General features: G+C 37.9%; 2 protein-coding genes across 3 annotated transcripts in view; both read left to right on the top strand.

Annotated features, from left to right (window-relative positions):
* Positions 1-3,190, top strand: part of CCDC18 (coiled-coil domain containing 18) — a 46,474-nt gene extending 43,284 nt beyond the window's left edge. For both annotated transcript variants that reach the window (XM_042462884.1, XM_042462885.1), the window contains 2 exons: positions 1,476-1,935; positions 2,896-3,190. In XM_042462884.1, the coding sequence (XP_042318818.1) occupies positions 1,476-1,910 (435 nt within the window). In that variant the 3' untranslated portion in view covers positions 1,911-1,935; positions 2,896-3,190. The remainder of the gene's footprint in view (positions 1-1,475; positions 1,936-2,895) is intronic.
* Positions 3,191-7,627: 4,437 nt separating this feature from the next.
* Positions 7,628-15,280, top strand: LOC121928343 (retinol dehydrogenase 8-like). The gene is made up of 6 exons (XM_042462886.1): positions 7,628-7,735; positions 8,441-8,602; positions 10,354-10,533; positions 11,489-11,582; positions 13,342-13,525; positions 14,300-15,280. The coding sequence occupies exons 1-6, from the start codon at positions 7,639-7,641 to the stop codon at positions 14,534-14,536; spliced, it is 954 nt and encodes a 317-aa protein (XP_042318820.1). The 5' UTR covers positions 7,628-7,638; the 3' UTR covers positions 14,537-15,280.
* Positions 15,281-16,506: the final 1,226 nt, after the last annotated feature.

Raw genomic sequence — 16,506 nt, 5'->3', positions numbered from 1 at the left:
TTAATTAGTATTTTATATCTTGGCCATAATAAATGTGTAGGTTATGTGCAATTTTTTTAATGAGCTACTGTATGTATATTTATGATTCCTGGTCATTACTCTTGAAATAGCACTCACTCACAACTATAGTAGAAGAAATGTCTGGAGGCTAGGAAAAGAGAAAACTCAGAATAAATGTACATCATGGTAGAGCTGTGGGAGAACGAGGGCAAAAGGTGGCCTTGCTATTGCAGGTCTTTTTTAGTTTTACTAATGGTGGTTTTAGCAATACTACAAAGATTGAGTAATCATGAATCTCTCAGAATTTCAAGTCTTGAAGTAAATTGTATGGTACCAAGCATAAAATTGATATTGTTGTTTGGGTGCTGGTGTGATTTTGTTGTAAGAAACACAATAGCTGGGCAAAAGCTATTCAGACCACAATGATTAGCTGCTAACCACACACTTTGTTTCACAGTTAAATTATCTGGAAGATCAAATGACATAATTAATTAGAAAGCTTGTGTGACAGATTAATAATAGTGAGGAAGAGAGCATTGAGTCTCATTTTCTTTAAACTCGCTCTCTTTTTAAAAAGTGAATGTGTGTTATATGCACATCTTTGGACCTATAATTGGGCAGAGGGCAAGGGAGGAGTAAGTCTCTACTTCTGCAGAAAAATGCTTGAAGTTGATATTATTCCTGTGTTCATTCCCAAGCCAACAGGGACTGACAGCACTGCATGTACATTGCCGTCATAGTGCCAGAGAACTTTTGACAGTGGAAAGCACTTTGAAAATGAAAGCTGACTGTAATAGTGAAGTGAAGCAAGTGCCCTGTGACTTGTCTCTTTCAGTTTATCAGTTTTACCCCCACCCCCAAGAATTGCAGGGAGAAATGTCTCCTCACACATCAAAGCAAAATTACCCTGGATTACTGTTCCCATTGTTCCTCAGCTTTTGCCATGCTGTCTGGAGCTGGTAGGCGATGGAGTCCCACAAGCTCCATTTACATGTTCTAGTTCACCTCATTTCAAAGCCATGTCATTTGTTCCCGTCAGAGCCTTTGAAAAATATTTCTTCTAAGACAGTGCTTCCCCATTTCATTTGACATGTTTTCATTTTGTTCATCACATACACACACTGTGCCTGCTGCATCAGAGGGCTAGCAATCTGCTGATTGAAACATTTTTGACTCCCCACACCCATATAATTCACTGGCAGGGTGCAGACATGCTGATGTGGGAGTGCACACATCACAGCACATTGAATAATATGTGGCATGACCATCTGCATTTTTCCCATCTGGGTAAAACTGAACCCCTGCGGAAGGGAAAGGTCCACTGTGTGTGTGTGTGTGTGTGTGTGTGTGTGTGTGTGTGTGTGTGTGAATAAATTAAGGATTTTCTCTTCTTTCTTCCTTCATTTAGTGGATGTTGCCAACAGAGTATAACCCTATAATTTCTTTTAAACTATTTTTTCCTGATTGCTCTATAGGAATCTGAAGTAACAAGGCTAAAGACTAGAATTGCAGGTTTTGACAGAAGAGAAGCCATAAAGCAAGTGTTAGTCCCACAAAATGTATCTACTCATCAATGGTTTGATGATCCAGAACTGGACTTTGCCAAGCATTCTCAGGTTCCCTTCTCTACTCATAGAAATTTGCATCACTCTACCAGAACCAGTAATCTAAGCTTCAGAAACTGTGAAAATTTGAAACAGATATTGACCTTAGACTCTGTAGTGACTTCTGGGAAGCCAGATGACATAGCTCATGCTTCACCAAATGGTCTGAATGAATCTTCTTTTGACCCTTTGACTCATATAGTAAGTGAAGATGTGTCTTGTGACAGTAATGACTTCCAAACTCTTAGTGGGATGCTAAAGTATATCAACAAAGAGATGAAGACTTCTGGAAGTTCATCCCTCTAATTTTCAACTGATGTGGAAAAACCAAGTATGTACTACTTCAGTATTCCTGGAACAGATTTCAAAAGTATTTAGAGTGATTTTTTAAAAAAGAAATAAAAGTAACAACATTTTATATGGTCGTTCAAACATAGATGCCACTGCATTCATTGGCGATTACTTCCAGTAAAGTTTGCATAGACTTGCAACTTTCTAAAAGGATTCACATTTTAATGTTTCAAACTTTGCTTCTCATTCTACTACATAACTGCTTAAATAATTTGTCTAATTCTAATTTTATCTTCTTTTAGTTAAGAATAGCTTCTTCTGGCTAATACAATGAAAAACACAGCTATAAATTGGGTTCTCTAGGTGTCCTGGGATTCCAACTTTTACTTGTCCCAGCCAGCTTGGCTAATGATGAGAAATAATGGGATGTTTAATCCAACAATGTATGGGGGAACATCCTTGATTTAAAGCAGGGTGGGGAATGTGTGGCCCAGGGCCACCCAGGACTCAGTACAATGGGAAGAGCTGAAATGCTCCATAATGCCCTCTGGGTGTGTAGAAGGCATTTCCACCACATTTAGAGGCTTTAGTGGTCCCACAGGAGTCAAAAATCATTTTATGTAATTAAAAAATAAGTACTAACATTTCATCCATCAGAAATAGCAAAGAATGTAAAGCAGACTGAAATGAAAACCTTAGAAACCAGCATTCCTGGAGAAGAGCATTCTCTAAAAGCAGAGTCGTTACTGAAAAGGGATTGTTCCTGGTCTATTTATGAAATCTAAACCATTAACCAGTATAACAGGCTTGGTTCAGATAATGTTTCCTACTGATTTGGGGGTACAAATAATTTACTGTGCGAATTACTATGCTAAACTATTGAGTAACTCTACTGGGATTAGATTATAGCATGTTCAGGAATCATGCATTTGAACTACAATATAGGATCTGAGTAATTCTTGTTATTAATGTTCATTAATTTCAAATATATGTCTTTCAGGAATGAAGATTATGAAAAGCCAGCATGCTAGCAAAAAGTCATATGCAAACAGATGCGTTGGCATGGTGTTCAAGAATATATTTTGTAGAAACTATGTAAATAGTATATTGACCCCTAATCCCATTCACATTTTTTCCAGTTGTATTTTTTTTTTTAATGACTGCCTTCAAGTAAATTGTACAGGAATATTGGGGTTCCATTACCTCTTAAAAAGAAATCTTTAGTTTTTTAAATTTATTTTTCCTAATATTTTGTTACTTCACCTAAATTTTTTAATAATGACTTAATAAACAAACAGTGCAAATTATGTTGTTGATGGCTTTGTTATAACAAAATGCACACCACAAAGTAGTTTGTTTCTGTGTATATGTGTGTTTAAATTTAGTTAAATGAGGAAAGAGGCTTCCATATAGCAAGGATTCTAAAGGATGGATTAAACAGATTGTGTGTGTACAGGAGCACGCATGCACATTGTCTCCTGCGATCAGTGCCTGAGGTCTGTTTCATCCTAAAATGGAGGGCAGTTGTACAGAAATACAGAGGTAGGGGTTATATTACCTATGAAAAAGAAATCTAAGTTTTAAACATTTTAAACAAATGATGTTTTTCATGACTTGGTTATTAAAAAAATGCACATTACAAAGTAGTGGAATTAGACCTTTACCAAGAGAAGTGAATAGCAGCCTTTCATCTGTACATTGAGGAAGGGAAAGGAATGCTTTTATTGTTTTAGTCCTGCTGTATATGCTTGTGTATAAGTTGACCTCATGTATAAGTTGAAGGCAGGTTTTGAGGTCAAAAATACAGATTTTGATATGACCCATATATAAGTGAAGTTCACAACTGTGGTGCTCAGCATGGGCCTCCTCAGTTCGACAGCAGCTCTTTGGCATTTGCCCACCACAACAAACAGAGGGTGCTTCTGTGCTGCCGCAGGGGAACACCAAAGACCCACTGTTGCTGTCATTTTTCCTCTCAGACATTGCAAAAGACACTGGAAACAATTGCTTGGTGCTTCCCCCCCTCCCCCCCCCCCCCCCCCCGCACTGTTCTCCTGGGATGGACTACAGGAAGAGCACTCCACCTGTACTAAAGACCTTTTGCCAAGTCTCCAAGAAAGTGAGGAGTGAGGTTGAAGAGTCAAAGGGCACTCATGCCTGTTTGTTTGTTTTATTTCAAGGATTTATATCCCGCCTTTCTTCCACAGTGGGATTCAAGGCATGTTACAATAATTTAAAAGACAGCATAATTTAAAATGACAGAAGTAAAACAATTAATTTTAAAAAGTTAAGAAATTATTAAACATAGAGGTGAAGCAGATTGCCCCTTTGCGGTGGCTTCCTGGCATCTTGGGGGAATGTCATTTAGACAAATTTTTGCAATGTTATCTTCCTGGAAAATACAAAAATGTAGATGCAGGGGACCTAATGACTTATTGGAGATAAGAAACACAATTGACTTCCACACAACATCCATCCCTGTGACTATGACCAAAAAGTATGGTTTTAAATTTAATTTTTATTTTTATTTTTTAAATATTATTTTTAAATGTTCTTTAAAACATCACATCTTACCATATTTTCACTTTAACCATGGCAGCTCCCTCACCATCCAGTGTTGTCAGAGACTACTCTGTGTTCATGTGGCCAGCATGATTTCACAGAACCTTGTTTACCTTCCCGACAAAGTGGTACCTATTTATCTACTTACATTTGCATGCTTTCCAACTGCTAGGTTGGCAGAAGTTGGGACCAGTGACAGGAGCTCACCCCATTATGTGGCATCTGAGCCTCACACTGCCAACCTGTTGGTCTTGCAATCAACAGTCATAGTCTTAACCACCTGAGCCATCACATCCCTATTATTAATTTATTTATCAATTTCCAAAAGTACCCTCCAGACCAAGTATGAGTTATTCTAAGAGCTGTAACAAAGAAATTAAAGCAATTAATTAACAAGTAATAAATAAAATGCAAAATACAGCTGTATAAAAATCTGCCTGTGTGAACTCACTTTGATGAGACCTGTGGGCCTGCTCCTATGATGTTTCCTCAGTTGCTCAGGTAATGTGCAAAATGTTGATGACAACAAAAACATTGAGAGATTCGGGATGTGGTGGGAAGATTAGGGTGTAAATTACTTCTTCCTTCAACACTGGGGGCTTTGCTTGTAAGCAATTTTAACACGTGGGCATCAGATAACCCAGGAATGAGGATCAGGGTCACTTATGCAAGGTTGACTCAGTGCTCATGCTGTGTGGTCAGAGTCATCCACGGTCTTGCAGAGTTGTTTGTGTGCGTACACAAACCCATCTTATTCCCTCCCTTACAAGACAGAGAGAGGACAGTGCTATTAAGGCTGAATTTCAGTTGCCAAACTCATAATGTGATTGATTTAAACAGACTTGTAAATAGCACCTGTTTCCAGGACTCCAGACTTCTTTTGCCTTGGAATATATTCCTTACATTTCTGTGCTCCCTGTTCTTTTGATGTCACTTTCTTCTGCTTTTAGAAAGGTCTGTTTTAAGGTTTGTCGTTTCTGATCATGATCATTTCCTTAGCACATATCCTTTATGGTATCTTATACCACAATCAGTGACATTTCTGTGGTCAGACTGATAGTAGAAAATTAGAATCCCTCATTTATAATGGCTTAAATGAGTGAAACATACTCTGCAGAAGGTTTACTATACAGTATTCTATTCTTTTTCTATTATATGCATTCCTAGACAAACTCTAACCTAAAATACAACTGTAATAATTGCCTTCCTGGGTTAAACTGGAGGTTCATCTAATCCAGAGGTTCCCAAAAGTGGGTCCCCAGACATTGCTGAACAACAAAGCCCATTATCACTGACCACGACATTCTGGCTGGGAATGATAGAAGCTGTAGTGAAGCTGAATGTGAAGACTGGTGATTCTAGGCTGGGGCTCATTAACAGTCCATTATTTTGGTTTCTAATAGTGACGATCCAGATAGCCCAAAAACTGAGCATCAATTTATATACATTACTTAATATAAACAAATTAATTAATTAAATAAAATAAATATGACCACCTCTTAGTACCTGATATGAACAATCCAATTACTACCTACTAAAATACACCAAATGAATCTACTGGAACTTGCTAAATCAACACTTATGTAATTCCATCCATTCAGTGGATCTGTTCTAGGTGGGGAATTAGCAATTTGATTTAGGCTATTAATAATAATAATAATAATAATAATAATAGGTTTTATTTATATACCTTCCTCAAAAATGAATCAACTTAAATGAAAAGAAATATATAGAACAGGAAGAACTCTCACATCTTCTAGTACCACATTCTAGAAGTGGGATCCATGAAGAAGTACTTTCTTACTGTAGTGCCGACCCATCAGTGGGAGTGGGAGGCAATAGTCCAAAGAAGCAGATGCTGGATACAATATGGGGCCTATTCCTCCTGAGCCTCCTGACTATTCTCCTCTGAACTATAGGTACCACAGAAACTATCCTGCACCTACTAAATTAGCCAATTTTTTGGGGGAACAGTGGAAAATGATGTCTAGTTCCATGTATTCAGCTACAGTCCAGGCAACATAGAACAGGAGAGGGGGCATTATCTTGCCCCCCTCATGCAGTGAAATACCTTGAGCCAACCCTGTTTTATTGAGTGACTGGAAATTATGAGAATGGTGAAAATGTATTTTCAGCCAATGATTCTTCTATATTATTAGTTATATATGTTTCTATAATGTCTGTCCTTTTAGCAACCTTTGAAAAAGTGATCTCTAAGGCTCAGGGGCATCACTACGGGAGTGCGGGATGTATTAGGTGACACCCAGAGCTGGGTTACACCACTGCTCCCCAAACAGCTGTCTTTTGACTGAACTGGGCTGCAGTGTTTGCCTGCAGCCCTTTAAAGCATTGAAGGGATAGTGTTGAGTGGGGTGAGGCTCAGTGGGAAATGAAAGGAGAGGTCCAAGGTTTTTCTTTTTACAAAAATAACAATTATTGTTGTTTTAAAATTTTCTTTTTAAAATATCACATCATACCAAATTTTAACTTTAACCACATGACAGTATGCATGTTTAGGCTGTGTGTGTGATATTGTAATTTAAAGGTATAATTTTAATTTTTGCAGTTGTTTATGTCACATCACTTACCATTACATTCAGTGATATACAGGAATTAGGATTTATTAGTAGCATTTGTTTAAAAAAAAATCACTAAGAGGCCTCTGTGGTGTGGAATGGGAAGATGTTAATGGAGGGGGAGTAACATCATTAGTTACTGCAACGGGTGACACCAGCCCTAGTGACACCACTACTAAAGATAAACCCTGAGTAAATATGTCCAAACTACATTATCTAAAATGTACACACAAGGGCAATATTATATGTAGTTCCTTTTCCTTCCAGCAAACGTCCTTTATTTGTAGCAGAACATTTCCTCCACTTTATTTTGTTGTTTTAAAACTTTGATAAAAATTTTAGAATCAAAACTGCTTACAATATATATGGTTATATAACCTTAACATGTAATCATTCATAAGCCCCTGCTTTTGGTTGTCATTGTTCATATGGAGGTTATCCTCTTAGCTCTATAATGCACAGGTATGTATCTTTAGATGTGCTGACTCTGAACAAACCCATGGATAAAAGCATTTCAGTGATGGTATGATCAAGCTCTTGTTCTGTAGGCAACAAGGCTTTCCACAGACGATCCAAAAGAAGTGTCTCTGCTCCCAATTCCCACAATGGCTCAAAAAACGGTGCTCATCACAGGTTGTTCCTCAGGAATCGGGATGGCTTTGGCTGTAAAAATGGCCACAGATGAACAAAAAAGATTCAAAGGTAACACTGGCAAAAAATGATTATTATGTTGGATGATTTTAATATGTCTTACATTTATGTATTTCAACAGTGTATTTACAGTGTTTAAATGATTTTATGTGTTTTAATCTATGCTGTATCCTGCCTTGAGCCTTGAGGAGAGGCAGGTAAGAAATAACTATCATCATCTGCTAATTTTGCTCCCAGATCTATAAAATTGTTTCTTCTGTTGCTGAATCTTACCTACAGTCAGCTAGCATTTCCCTTCAGATTATGATGAAATGTCCCTTGCTAGTCACCATTTTAGCAAGGGGTTCATGGTGATTGTTGTCCAACAGCAACCTGCTGCACATCCTCTGACTTACAGTAGAGGTTTTGTTTCATGCTACTGGCATGATTACTTCAGGCAATCAGACACTTTCAGAGGGTTTCATTGGACTATGGCTATGTTGGTTTTCTTTCCCATTTTAAAAATGTGGTCTCTTTCAAATTGGAAATATGTTTGGATCTCTAGAATCTTATGGGGTGGGACTTACAAGATGTAATAACTGGTTGTTGTTATTAACCGCCTTTGAGTTGATCCAAATTCATGGCCACCCTGTGGATGAGACATCTCCAAAACACTATTTTCCACTGCTCTGCTTAGATAGTAACTGGTACATTCTAATTTTTAAAATCTAATTCTCAGTGAAACCCTAGGTCTGACATCTTGTTTTCTTTTTCCAGTCTATGCTACAATGCGGAATTTGGACAAAAAGGACAACCTTGTAGAAGCTGCAGGCAGAACTATTGGGAACACCTTGGAAATTAAACAACTGGATGTTTGCAATGAAGAATCCATTAAAATGTGTATCAGTAGCATCCCGGATAGGAGGATTGATATCCTAGGCAAGTAATTAATACACAAGGAAGAAAAACTCTATGTGTTTGTTTTAAAGGAAAATATTACATTTAATTAGTAGTAACCAGGAGATATCCCAGAAAACTACATTCTCTAAAACACAGAGCTGCATTTGCAAATCTATTTGTTTTATTCAACAGCATTGGCTTTGTGTGTGTGCGTGCAAATTATATAATTCATTTCAGGTTGTTGAAACAAATGTCTTCATGTGCACTAAAGATTTATACATACCATAGCCTAGTTATACTACCTGTGAGTTCTTCTAAATAGAAAGTTCCTGGTTCTACCTTTTTCTCTTTACTAGACTTTGTGTGGAAAGAAAAAAAGATGGCAGAACTGGTAGAAAAACAAGTGGAAAGTGATGTTAAAAGCACCCTCCTGCCACTATTTCATAATTGAGGTTGGGTGGTGGTATTATAAAAGCCTAATTTGAAGGTACCCTTTATCTCAAGAAAGTTTTGCCAGGCATGTACCCCATTCATGCTGTATGTCCTTATGACTGTCAGCATGTCCCCTCCCCTTGTGTGGGTTAATTCCTGTACAGGTTAATTCCTATAGCTATTGTTCAAAATGGATGATATCTGAGCAAAAAAGACTTTATCTCCCCCCCCAAAAAAATTTGCTTCAGTGAGAGCAGAGATTCTTCATCTGCCTATATCTGGACTCACAATGACCAAGGCAACCTCCTCCTGGGGATCCCCCAGAGGCCTGAAAAGATGATATCATACCCTCCAATATTTCACAGTTGAAAATCAGGACGTGTGGCTAAGCAACATTATTAGATTGTGTGTGGTCAAGATGGCAAATGTTATCAATAATTTATCACATAAATTAGGGAAGCTGTTGCCTGAATCCATAGGAAAGAGTGAGATATTGTCCTCTGCTCTTCTTCCCCTGAGTTAGTTGAGTGAAAACTACTTTTAAACTTTCAAGTCAGTTTCAGCAATTGAAGTAAACTGAGAGCAAATGGGGAACATGAGAAAAGGAGAGAGTAACAGGGAAATTTTAAAAGTAGGTCAAAAAAATGGAACAACCAAGGATTAATCAGGACTGTCCTTGCCAAATTAGGATTACTGAAGGGTGTATGATGATGTTGTCATGCATCCAGCCATATGCACATAGCTGGATGCTTCTCCATCCCACTCCTAACCTGGTTGACTATCCCATGAGGGAAAATCAGGGGATTAAAAAGGAATTTTCCCAGGAAAGTCACGCAATCGTGGCAAAGATTTTCACACACCTTGCAATCTGAGAGGACTCATTCCAGGAAGAACCAGGAATGCTCCAGCAGCTAACCATTCACAGAGAAATCCCGTGAATGGTTTGTTGCTGGAGCATCCCTGGTTCTTCCCAGAATAAGTCCTTTTAGATTGCAACGTCGTCTGAAAATCTTTGCCGCCATTGCACAACTTTCCCGGGAAAATGCCCTTTTAATCCCTACATGATAATATTCCTGTTCTGTACAGGCCATGCAATGGCCTTGAAAGGGCACCGCAGGATGGACCTAATTTCAGTGGGGTGAAGTTTTATGCTACTTCTCCTCACTTAGGATCTCTGCCCATGGTATGTTCTTACTTTATTGGCAAAAACATAGCTAAGTATTCCAGTCGCCTCACCACATCCTCAAATGGTAACCGAATAATAAATGTAAAGAACATTATTATTATTAATTTATTTTTGGGACTGAGTATAATATAAATCTTGAATGGAAATCCTGACGTTTCTTCCATTTATACAGTTAACAATGCTGGTGTGGGGCTCATTGGGCCAATTGAGTGCCAAACCATCAATGAGATGCAAAATGTGATGGATACAAACTTCTTTGGATTGGTCCGGCTGCTAAAGGAAGTTTTACCTGACATGAAGAAAAGAAAGAGTGGTCATATCGTTATTATTAGCAGTGTCATGGGGATACAAGGTAAAATTATGTCACTTACAGTTGCTTATTCAAAGGGCTTTTTTGAGACATGGCCTTATTATCAATGGTGTACTTATGGAGTTGCGCTTTTTCAAATTTCCCAGAGGTTATTCTGCCTCCACTGAAGTGTTATTTGTTTACTTATTAATTAAAAAAACCTTTGTAAACAGGGTCTTCTATCTGAAGATTTCAGCGCAGCACAAACTTGAGCAAGTTAAATCAATGTAAACAATAAAATGATTTTAAAAGGCTAAAAACCTAATAAAGAAGCTTTGCTAACACTGAAACCAGAGCCTGTAAGTTATATGTAAGAAGTCTCAGTTGAATGCAATTTATTATTGATATGGAAAGCTTAAATTTGAAAATTAATACAGTAAGAGTGATTTTTTTTAAATGGTGTAACCAGTTAATAGTTTCTCATTTCTTTGAAAGGGATTTTGATAGTTTATGCCATTCTCTTATCAAACTTGTTTCTCTTCAAAAAAGAAGAGAAATTAATAGAAAAACAAAAAAGTACAAGACGTGACGTAACAAGATATTTTTTCAACATTGTTAACATGTAATGGTGACAGATTATTTCTGAAATATTTTAGTACGACGAGCTTATTGATTAGTCAGCTGACCATATCAATATAATACTAAATACAGTTACAAAATTAATATGTTAGTAAGGAGCATAAGTTGCTTTTAAAAAAATAACTTTCCAAGCTCTGATTGGAATATATAGCACTCATTCCCTATGCTCTTGATTAAGTAGAAAGTTATTGTGGGTTGTTCCTGTGTTTCTTCTTTATGTGATCAAAAAAAGAAAGAAAGAAAGATACTGTACTTTACTCTGATTATTTTGTTTCTATAAATTGGTTTTTTACTGCCTGATCAAAAAATTTCAGGACATCTAGAGTATAAAAAAAACAGCAGGATGTTAATGTTTCCTTCTTTCTTTTCAATCTTACAGGCATTTTGTTCAACGATGTTTACGCTGCATCTAAATTTGCAGTGGAAGGGTTCTGTGAAAGTTTAGCCATACAAGCACTCAAGTTTAAACTTCAGTAAGTTTCAGCCTGGTTTGTGTAGAATATTAATTTTTCAAACACTGTATAGATTTGATACCAGCCATTGCATCTTTAATAAAGAATGCATTGTTAAATGTTATCTCATACAAGCTACACACATCAGTAATTCATTCAGTTGGCAAATCTCATTTATGACATTGGATTGAAAACTAGCCCACATGGCCAAAGGAGCGCTCCATTCTAACCCTAAAGCAGTGTATAAATGCACCAGTGGAGATGCACATCTAAAAAGAATGGAGCCGGCGGTCAAGGCAGCAATGCAAAAAAGGGCAAGTTTGACACCTCCAATAGCTGTAAGTACAACATACAGAAACCAGACAGTCCAAGAGGGGGCATGCAGTGAAGGGAGCATGTAGGGGGCACATGATTGTGCACTGCCAGTGTCTTACTGGGCACACCTGTGCACCGATGCCCTGTCCCAATGAAGGCTCACAGGTGCGACTGTGTGCAGATCAAAGGGGGCAGCTATCCAATGGGATGACATCTAGGCAGCAAGCAGTTGCTGGTGATGTGTTTCTGCAAATCTGTACATGGATGATGGGAGAGGAATTTTAAAAATCACCCAGCATCTGGCTTGACGCCACACTGTAAGGTTGTGGCGTGCACATGCAGGCCACTCTGGGAGTGGATGGTGTGGTCAGCAGGGTCATGGCCCACTCTTGGAAGAAGCAGCTTCAAGCAGCTCTCTTCTGCCCGTCTCTGGTTGACCACTTAGCCACTGCTCAATTTTTATACTTTGCAACCACTTTTTAAAATAAATCTATTGAAACAAATGCTTTTAGCAAAATAGCCTGTTTGTACTCATCGACTGTTAAAGGTCAGAGTTTTGATGCAAGATGTTACTAATATTTCTGAGCACTTGTTGATGTGGGTACATAGGTATCTCACTCTCAGCTTCCCAAAAGCAGCAAAACTTTACAACCGCCTTTACAAAACCATTACAACTGTGGCCATATCACATAATGTCAATCACTTATTCCAAACCCAACAGTTGTCTCAGAGATAGGTTGTTACACTGGATTTGAAGAAGCTGATAAGATAACGGGGATCAGCTCCAAATGTAGTCCTGTGAAAGTGGGCTGACAGGAGACTTCCCTACCCTCACTTTCAGCAGCATTTCCATTATCATGAAGATGGTACAGAGGATGAGGGAGCATAGCTGAATAGAATGAGCTGTGCCTGTGATGGATGTGGCGAGAAGATAGGATTGACCAACAGTGGGTGGAAGGAAATTCTGCTGACTTCAGCTCAATGTAAATATGGTCATCATGTCCAGGACAAAAGTTTAGCATAACAAACATGTTAGTCTGGAAAGATGTCTTGACAGATTTCCCAATAATGACAACAACACAATAATTTAAGTCATCTCGTTTATTCATCAATATGTGTACTGTTTTCATAACAAAAATCACACCCATGTTTTATTGTTTTGCATTGTTTGAAAATCTGTAATAAAAACAACAACAAACATCTGTTAATGGCCGCGTTAAATGTAAATTGGCAAGTGCTCTTCCAAACTACAACCAGCCATCTTTACCCACTTCTTGTTCCAAACTGTTACCTCTCCATATGGATTTAATGATGCAATCAAGCATTGTGTGGTAGGGCTTTCTTTATATACCAGTTACTCAGGATTGAGAGATGGCATACAAGATTGCTCATGCACTGATTTCCATCGTTTATGATAGACAACCTAAATAATATTAATGGTGAGTTTCTTTCCTTCCCCTCAAAGTCTTACGTTAGTAGAGCCAGGCCCAGTGGTTACAGAGTTTGAAAGGAAGGTTTTTGAAGACGGAATGAAAATGGATCTTTCGGCCGCAGATAAGGAAACAGCTGATATGTTTGTGAATATTTACCTGAAAAATTACAAGCAAATTTTTCAGACTCTGGGACAAACAGCTGAGGACATAGCAGAGGTAATGTGTAAAAACTATGTTGTGGAATGTAAGGGCAAAGGGGTGCCAAGCATTCTTACTGCTAAACAGGAACAATACAGAGCTACTGGAGCTGTGGAGTCTCTGACTCTGTAGTACTGCTGGGTGTTTCCATCAATGTAGGTGAAAACAGTGTCTGCCCAGTGGACTATGAATACGGGTGAAATCCCACCAAGGTTGTTTCTCTTGGTAGAAGTGCATCCAGTGGTTCCCTCTTTCACCAGGGGATCCTTTGGCATTGTCAAAACCTGCTCTGGAGGGCTAGCAAACCCCCTGAAGCAGGTTTTGAGGGGGTGTAGAAGGCTGCAGAGGGGGGAGTGAGGTGAACAAAATCCTGTCACAATAACCTAAGTGAAAAAGCAAAACTTTGGACTTAAGTCTAACAGCTGCCTCCTCATAGTTCACTGAAGTTCATTCAGAACTGTAACCTTCTCTAGCATCTCAAAAGTTAATGAATAGCTTGATAGCATCCTTTTCACATCATTTTTTCAGCAGTTAAAAATTGAGTTGCTGCAAGTTTCCTATTCCTGCTTCTGTAGTAAATTCAAAGTGGAAGATATTCTTGCTGATGTAACTTAAGCAATCGTAAAAGCAATAACAGGGCAAAGTGATGGTTACATTTGCCCTTTTCATGCTCTCCTATCCCCACCTTCACATTCATATAATTTTATTTCTATCTGGAAAAATTAGAGAATGCTCATCTGTATTAGCAATACAATTTATCATGCTTAATTCTCATGTTTCTCATTCTAACAGCATACAATAAAGATAATTCTGGCAGAAAATCCACCTTTTCGTCACCAGACCAACGCCTTATACACTCCAATTACAACACTGAAATATGCTGACCCCAATGGAGACCTGCCGATTGATACCTTCTACAAAATGGTTTTTCAGCATGATAAGATTTTCAGTGCAAGTCTTAACTTCATTAAATTGCTGAGATGGAAAAGCAGGAAAAGCTTTGACGTAGGAGAAAGAGCTTCAGAGTGAAGAAACACTGCATTATTTCACATGCTGTAGGTTTCCTATACAGAAATTCTCTATGTAAATTGGGTCCCCCCCCAAATCATTTAAAGTCGCCCAGAATGAATCTTTTCTTCAACATGCAGTATTTAAATAACAGAGATAGGAAAGATATAGCCCTCCAGATGAAACTAATTGCAACACCCATCAGTCCTAGCAGCATAGCCTACTCCTGTTCAAGTAATTCCACATCACCACCAAAAAATGAGTTTCTGACTCGTCCAACGTTTAAAAACAAACACAAGAGACAAAACTAGGAGGTTATTTTTTAACTAGGAAGGCTTGTACACGCTAGCTAGCAAAATGGTGTCCCTTATAAAAAAATGGAAAATCAAGGTTTGATATTTAAAATTTATACTTTTTTTGAACATTTTCAAACCATGGATGCTTGAATCCATGTATAAAAAAATCAGTGTATAAGGAGGGCCAACTGTATTACCATTTTCTCTTTTGCTGCTAGAAATTGGCTCCTCCTTCTTATCTGTGGAGCCTGAATAAACTATCTTCCCATAATTTAAGACAGGTAACTATTTGCATTGTTAAGTTATGGGGGGGAGGGGGAATTTGTCCAGTAACATCACTATTTTTAATAGTTATATTTATGAACATTGCTTCTGTAAAACATTTGTATACTTTATCTGCTGTGATGTTTTAAAGTGTTGTGCATGTTAGTAAGGAATGTAATAAAACAGACAATGCCAGCATAAGACATAACATTGTGTTATACCTCAGGGTTGTGCCATGTTTCCATCATCCCGTTTATCCATTTAATTCTAGCAACAATACAGTAAGGTAGAGTGGACTGCAAAATAACATTTGACTCACAGATGGTTACAGAACCAAAGTGTTGGAAAGTTTTTCAAGGGCCATCTACAGGAATCCGCAGTTAAAGTATTTATCAGGTGTCCATTTGTCTGAGATAATCTCTTTCACTGTAAAACAGCTCTTACACACCAGGAAATTGTTGATGTTTAGCCACTATCTCATTTCTTGTCATTTGAACCCACTGTTTTGATTCCTAACCCCTAGAGAAGTAGGGAAAAGCTTGCTTCTTTTTCCATCTGAAAGAGTCAAAGCCTTTCAGATACCTGAAGATATCTATCATACTACCTCACGGTCTTTTCTTCTCAAGGCCAAACATACCCACTTCCCAAAATGGTTCCTCACAGGGCTTGGTTCTGAGAGACTCTGCCATCTTTATTGCTCTCCTCTGGAAAACCTCCAGCTTGTTGACATACCATATATACTAATTTATAAGCTGAAAAATGGTACCTATCTATCTACTTGCATTTTTATGCTTTCGAACTGCTACTGGTGATGGGAGCTCACCCCATCATGCTTTACCCTCAACATATCATAGGGTCATATCAAAATCCATAATAATAACAGTAATTGTAATAATAATAATAAGTTATTTATATCTCACTGTTTCCCCAAAACTGGGACTCAGGGCGGCTCACAACCTTAAAAGAAGAGTACAGTTAAAGGCATACAAAAACGATACATTAAAATACAATTACATTATTAAAATACTAAGACAGATTACATATTAAAAGAATACTGTACAGTTAAAAAGATAAAAATATCAAAAATACTTTAAAACGATACAAAGGATGTGAACGGTGTAAACTAACAAAGGATGTAAAGGAGGAAGCAAAGGAAAACAGTCTCGAAGCACTCACAAAATTAAGGCAGGCATAACTGTTGGTGTTCACCTTAAAGGCTTGATGGATGGAGAGAGATGATGGCTGTGCAATGTATGGAAAAGGTGACTAGGTGCAGGTAGGGCTAAGAAAATGGACACATGTCAAAAAGGATGTAACGGTGAGAGTTAAGGTACAGTATTAACTCTTATCAAACCAGGGATCATTCCCTCCTCTGAGTAGAGGGGTGAAAGTAAGACCTTACTGTATATACTCATGTATAAGTCTAGAATG

This window comes from Sceloporus undulatus, chromosome 4 (assembly GCF_019175285.1).
Source record: "Sceloporus undulatus isolate JIND9_A2432 ecotype Alabama chromosome 4, SceUnd_v1.1, whole genome shotgun sequence".
Lineage (NCBI taxonomy): Eukaryota > Metazoa > Chordata > Lepidosauria > Squamata > Phrynosomatidae > Sceloporus > Sceloporus undulatus.
Note: the sequence above shows the minus strand (reverse complement) of the source record. Positions and strands in the feature narration are given on the sequence as shown.

Bases quoted from the DNA above. Each gene is read 5' to 3' on its own strand.
- LOC121928343 (XM_042462886.1), top strand. From the start codon at position 7,639: ATGGCTCAAAAAACGGTGCTCATCACAGGTTGTTCCTCAGGAATCGGG. The intron at 8,603-10,353 runs GCAAGTAATTAA...CCATTTATACAG, and splicing joins TAGGAGGATTGATATCCTAG to TTAACAATGCTGGTGTGGGG. The intron at 10,534-11,488 runs GTAAAATTATGT...TCAATCTTACAG, and splicing joins CAGTGTCATGGGGATACAAG to GCATTTTGTTCAACGATGTT.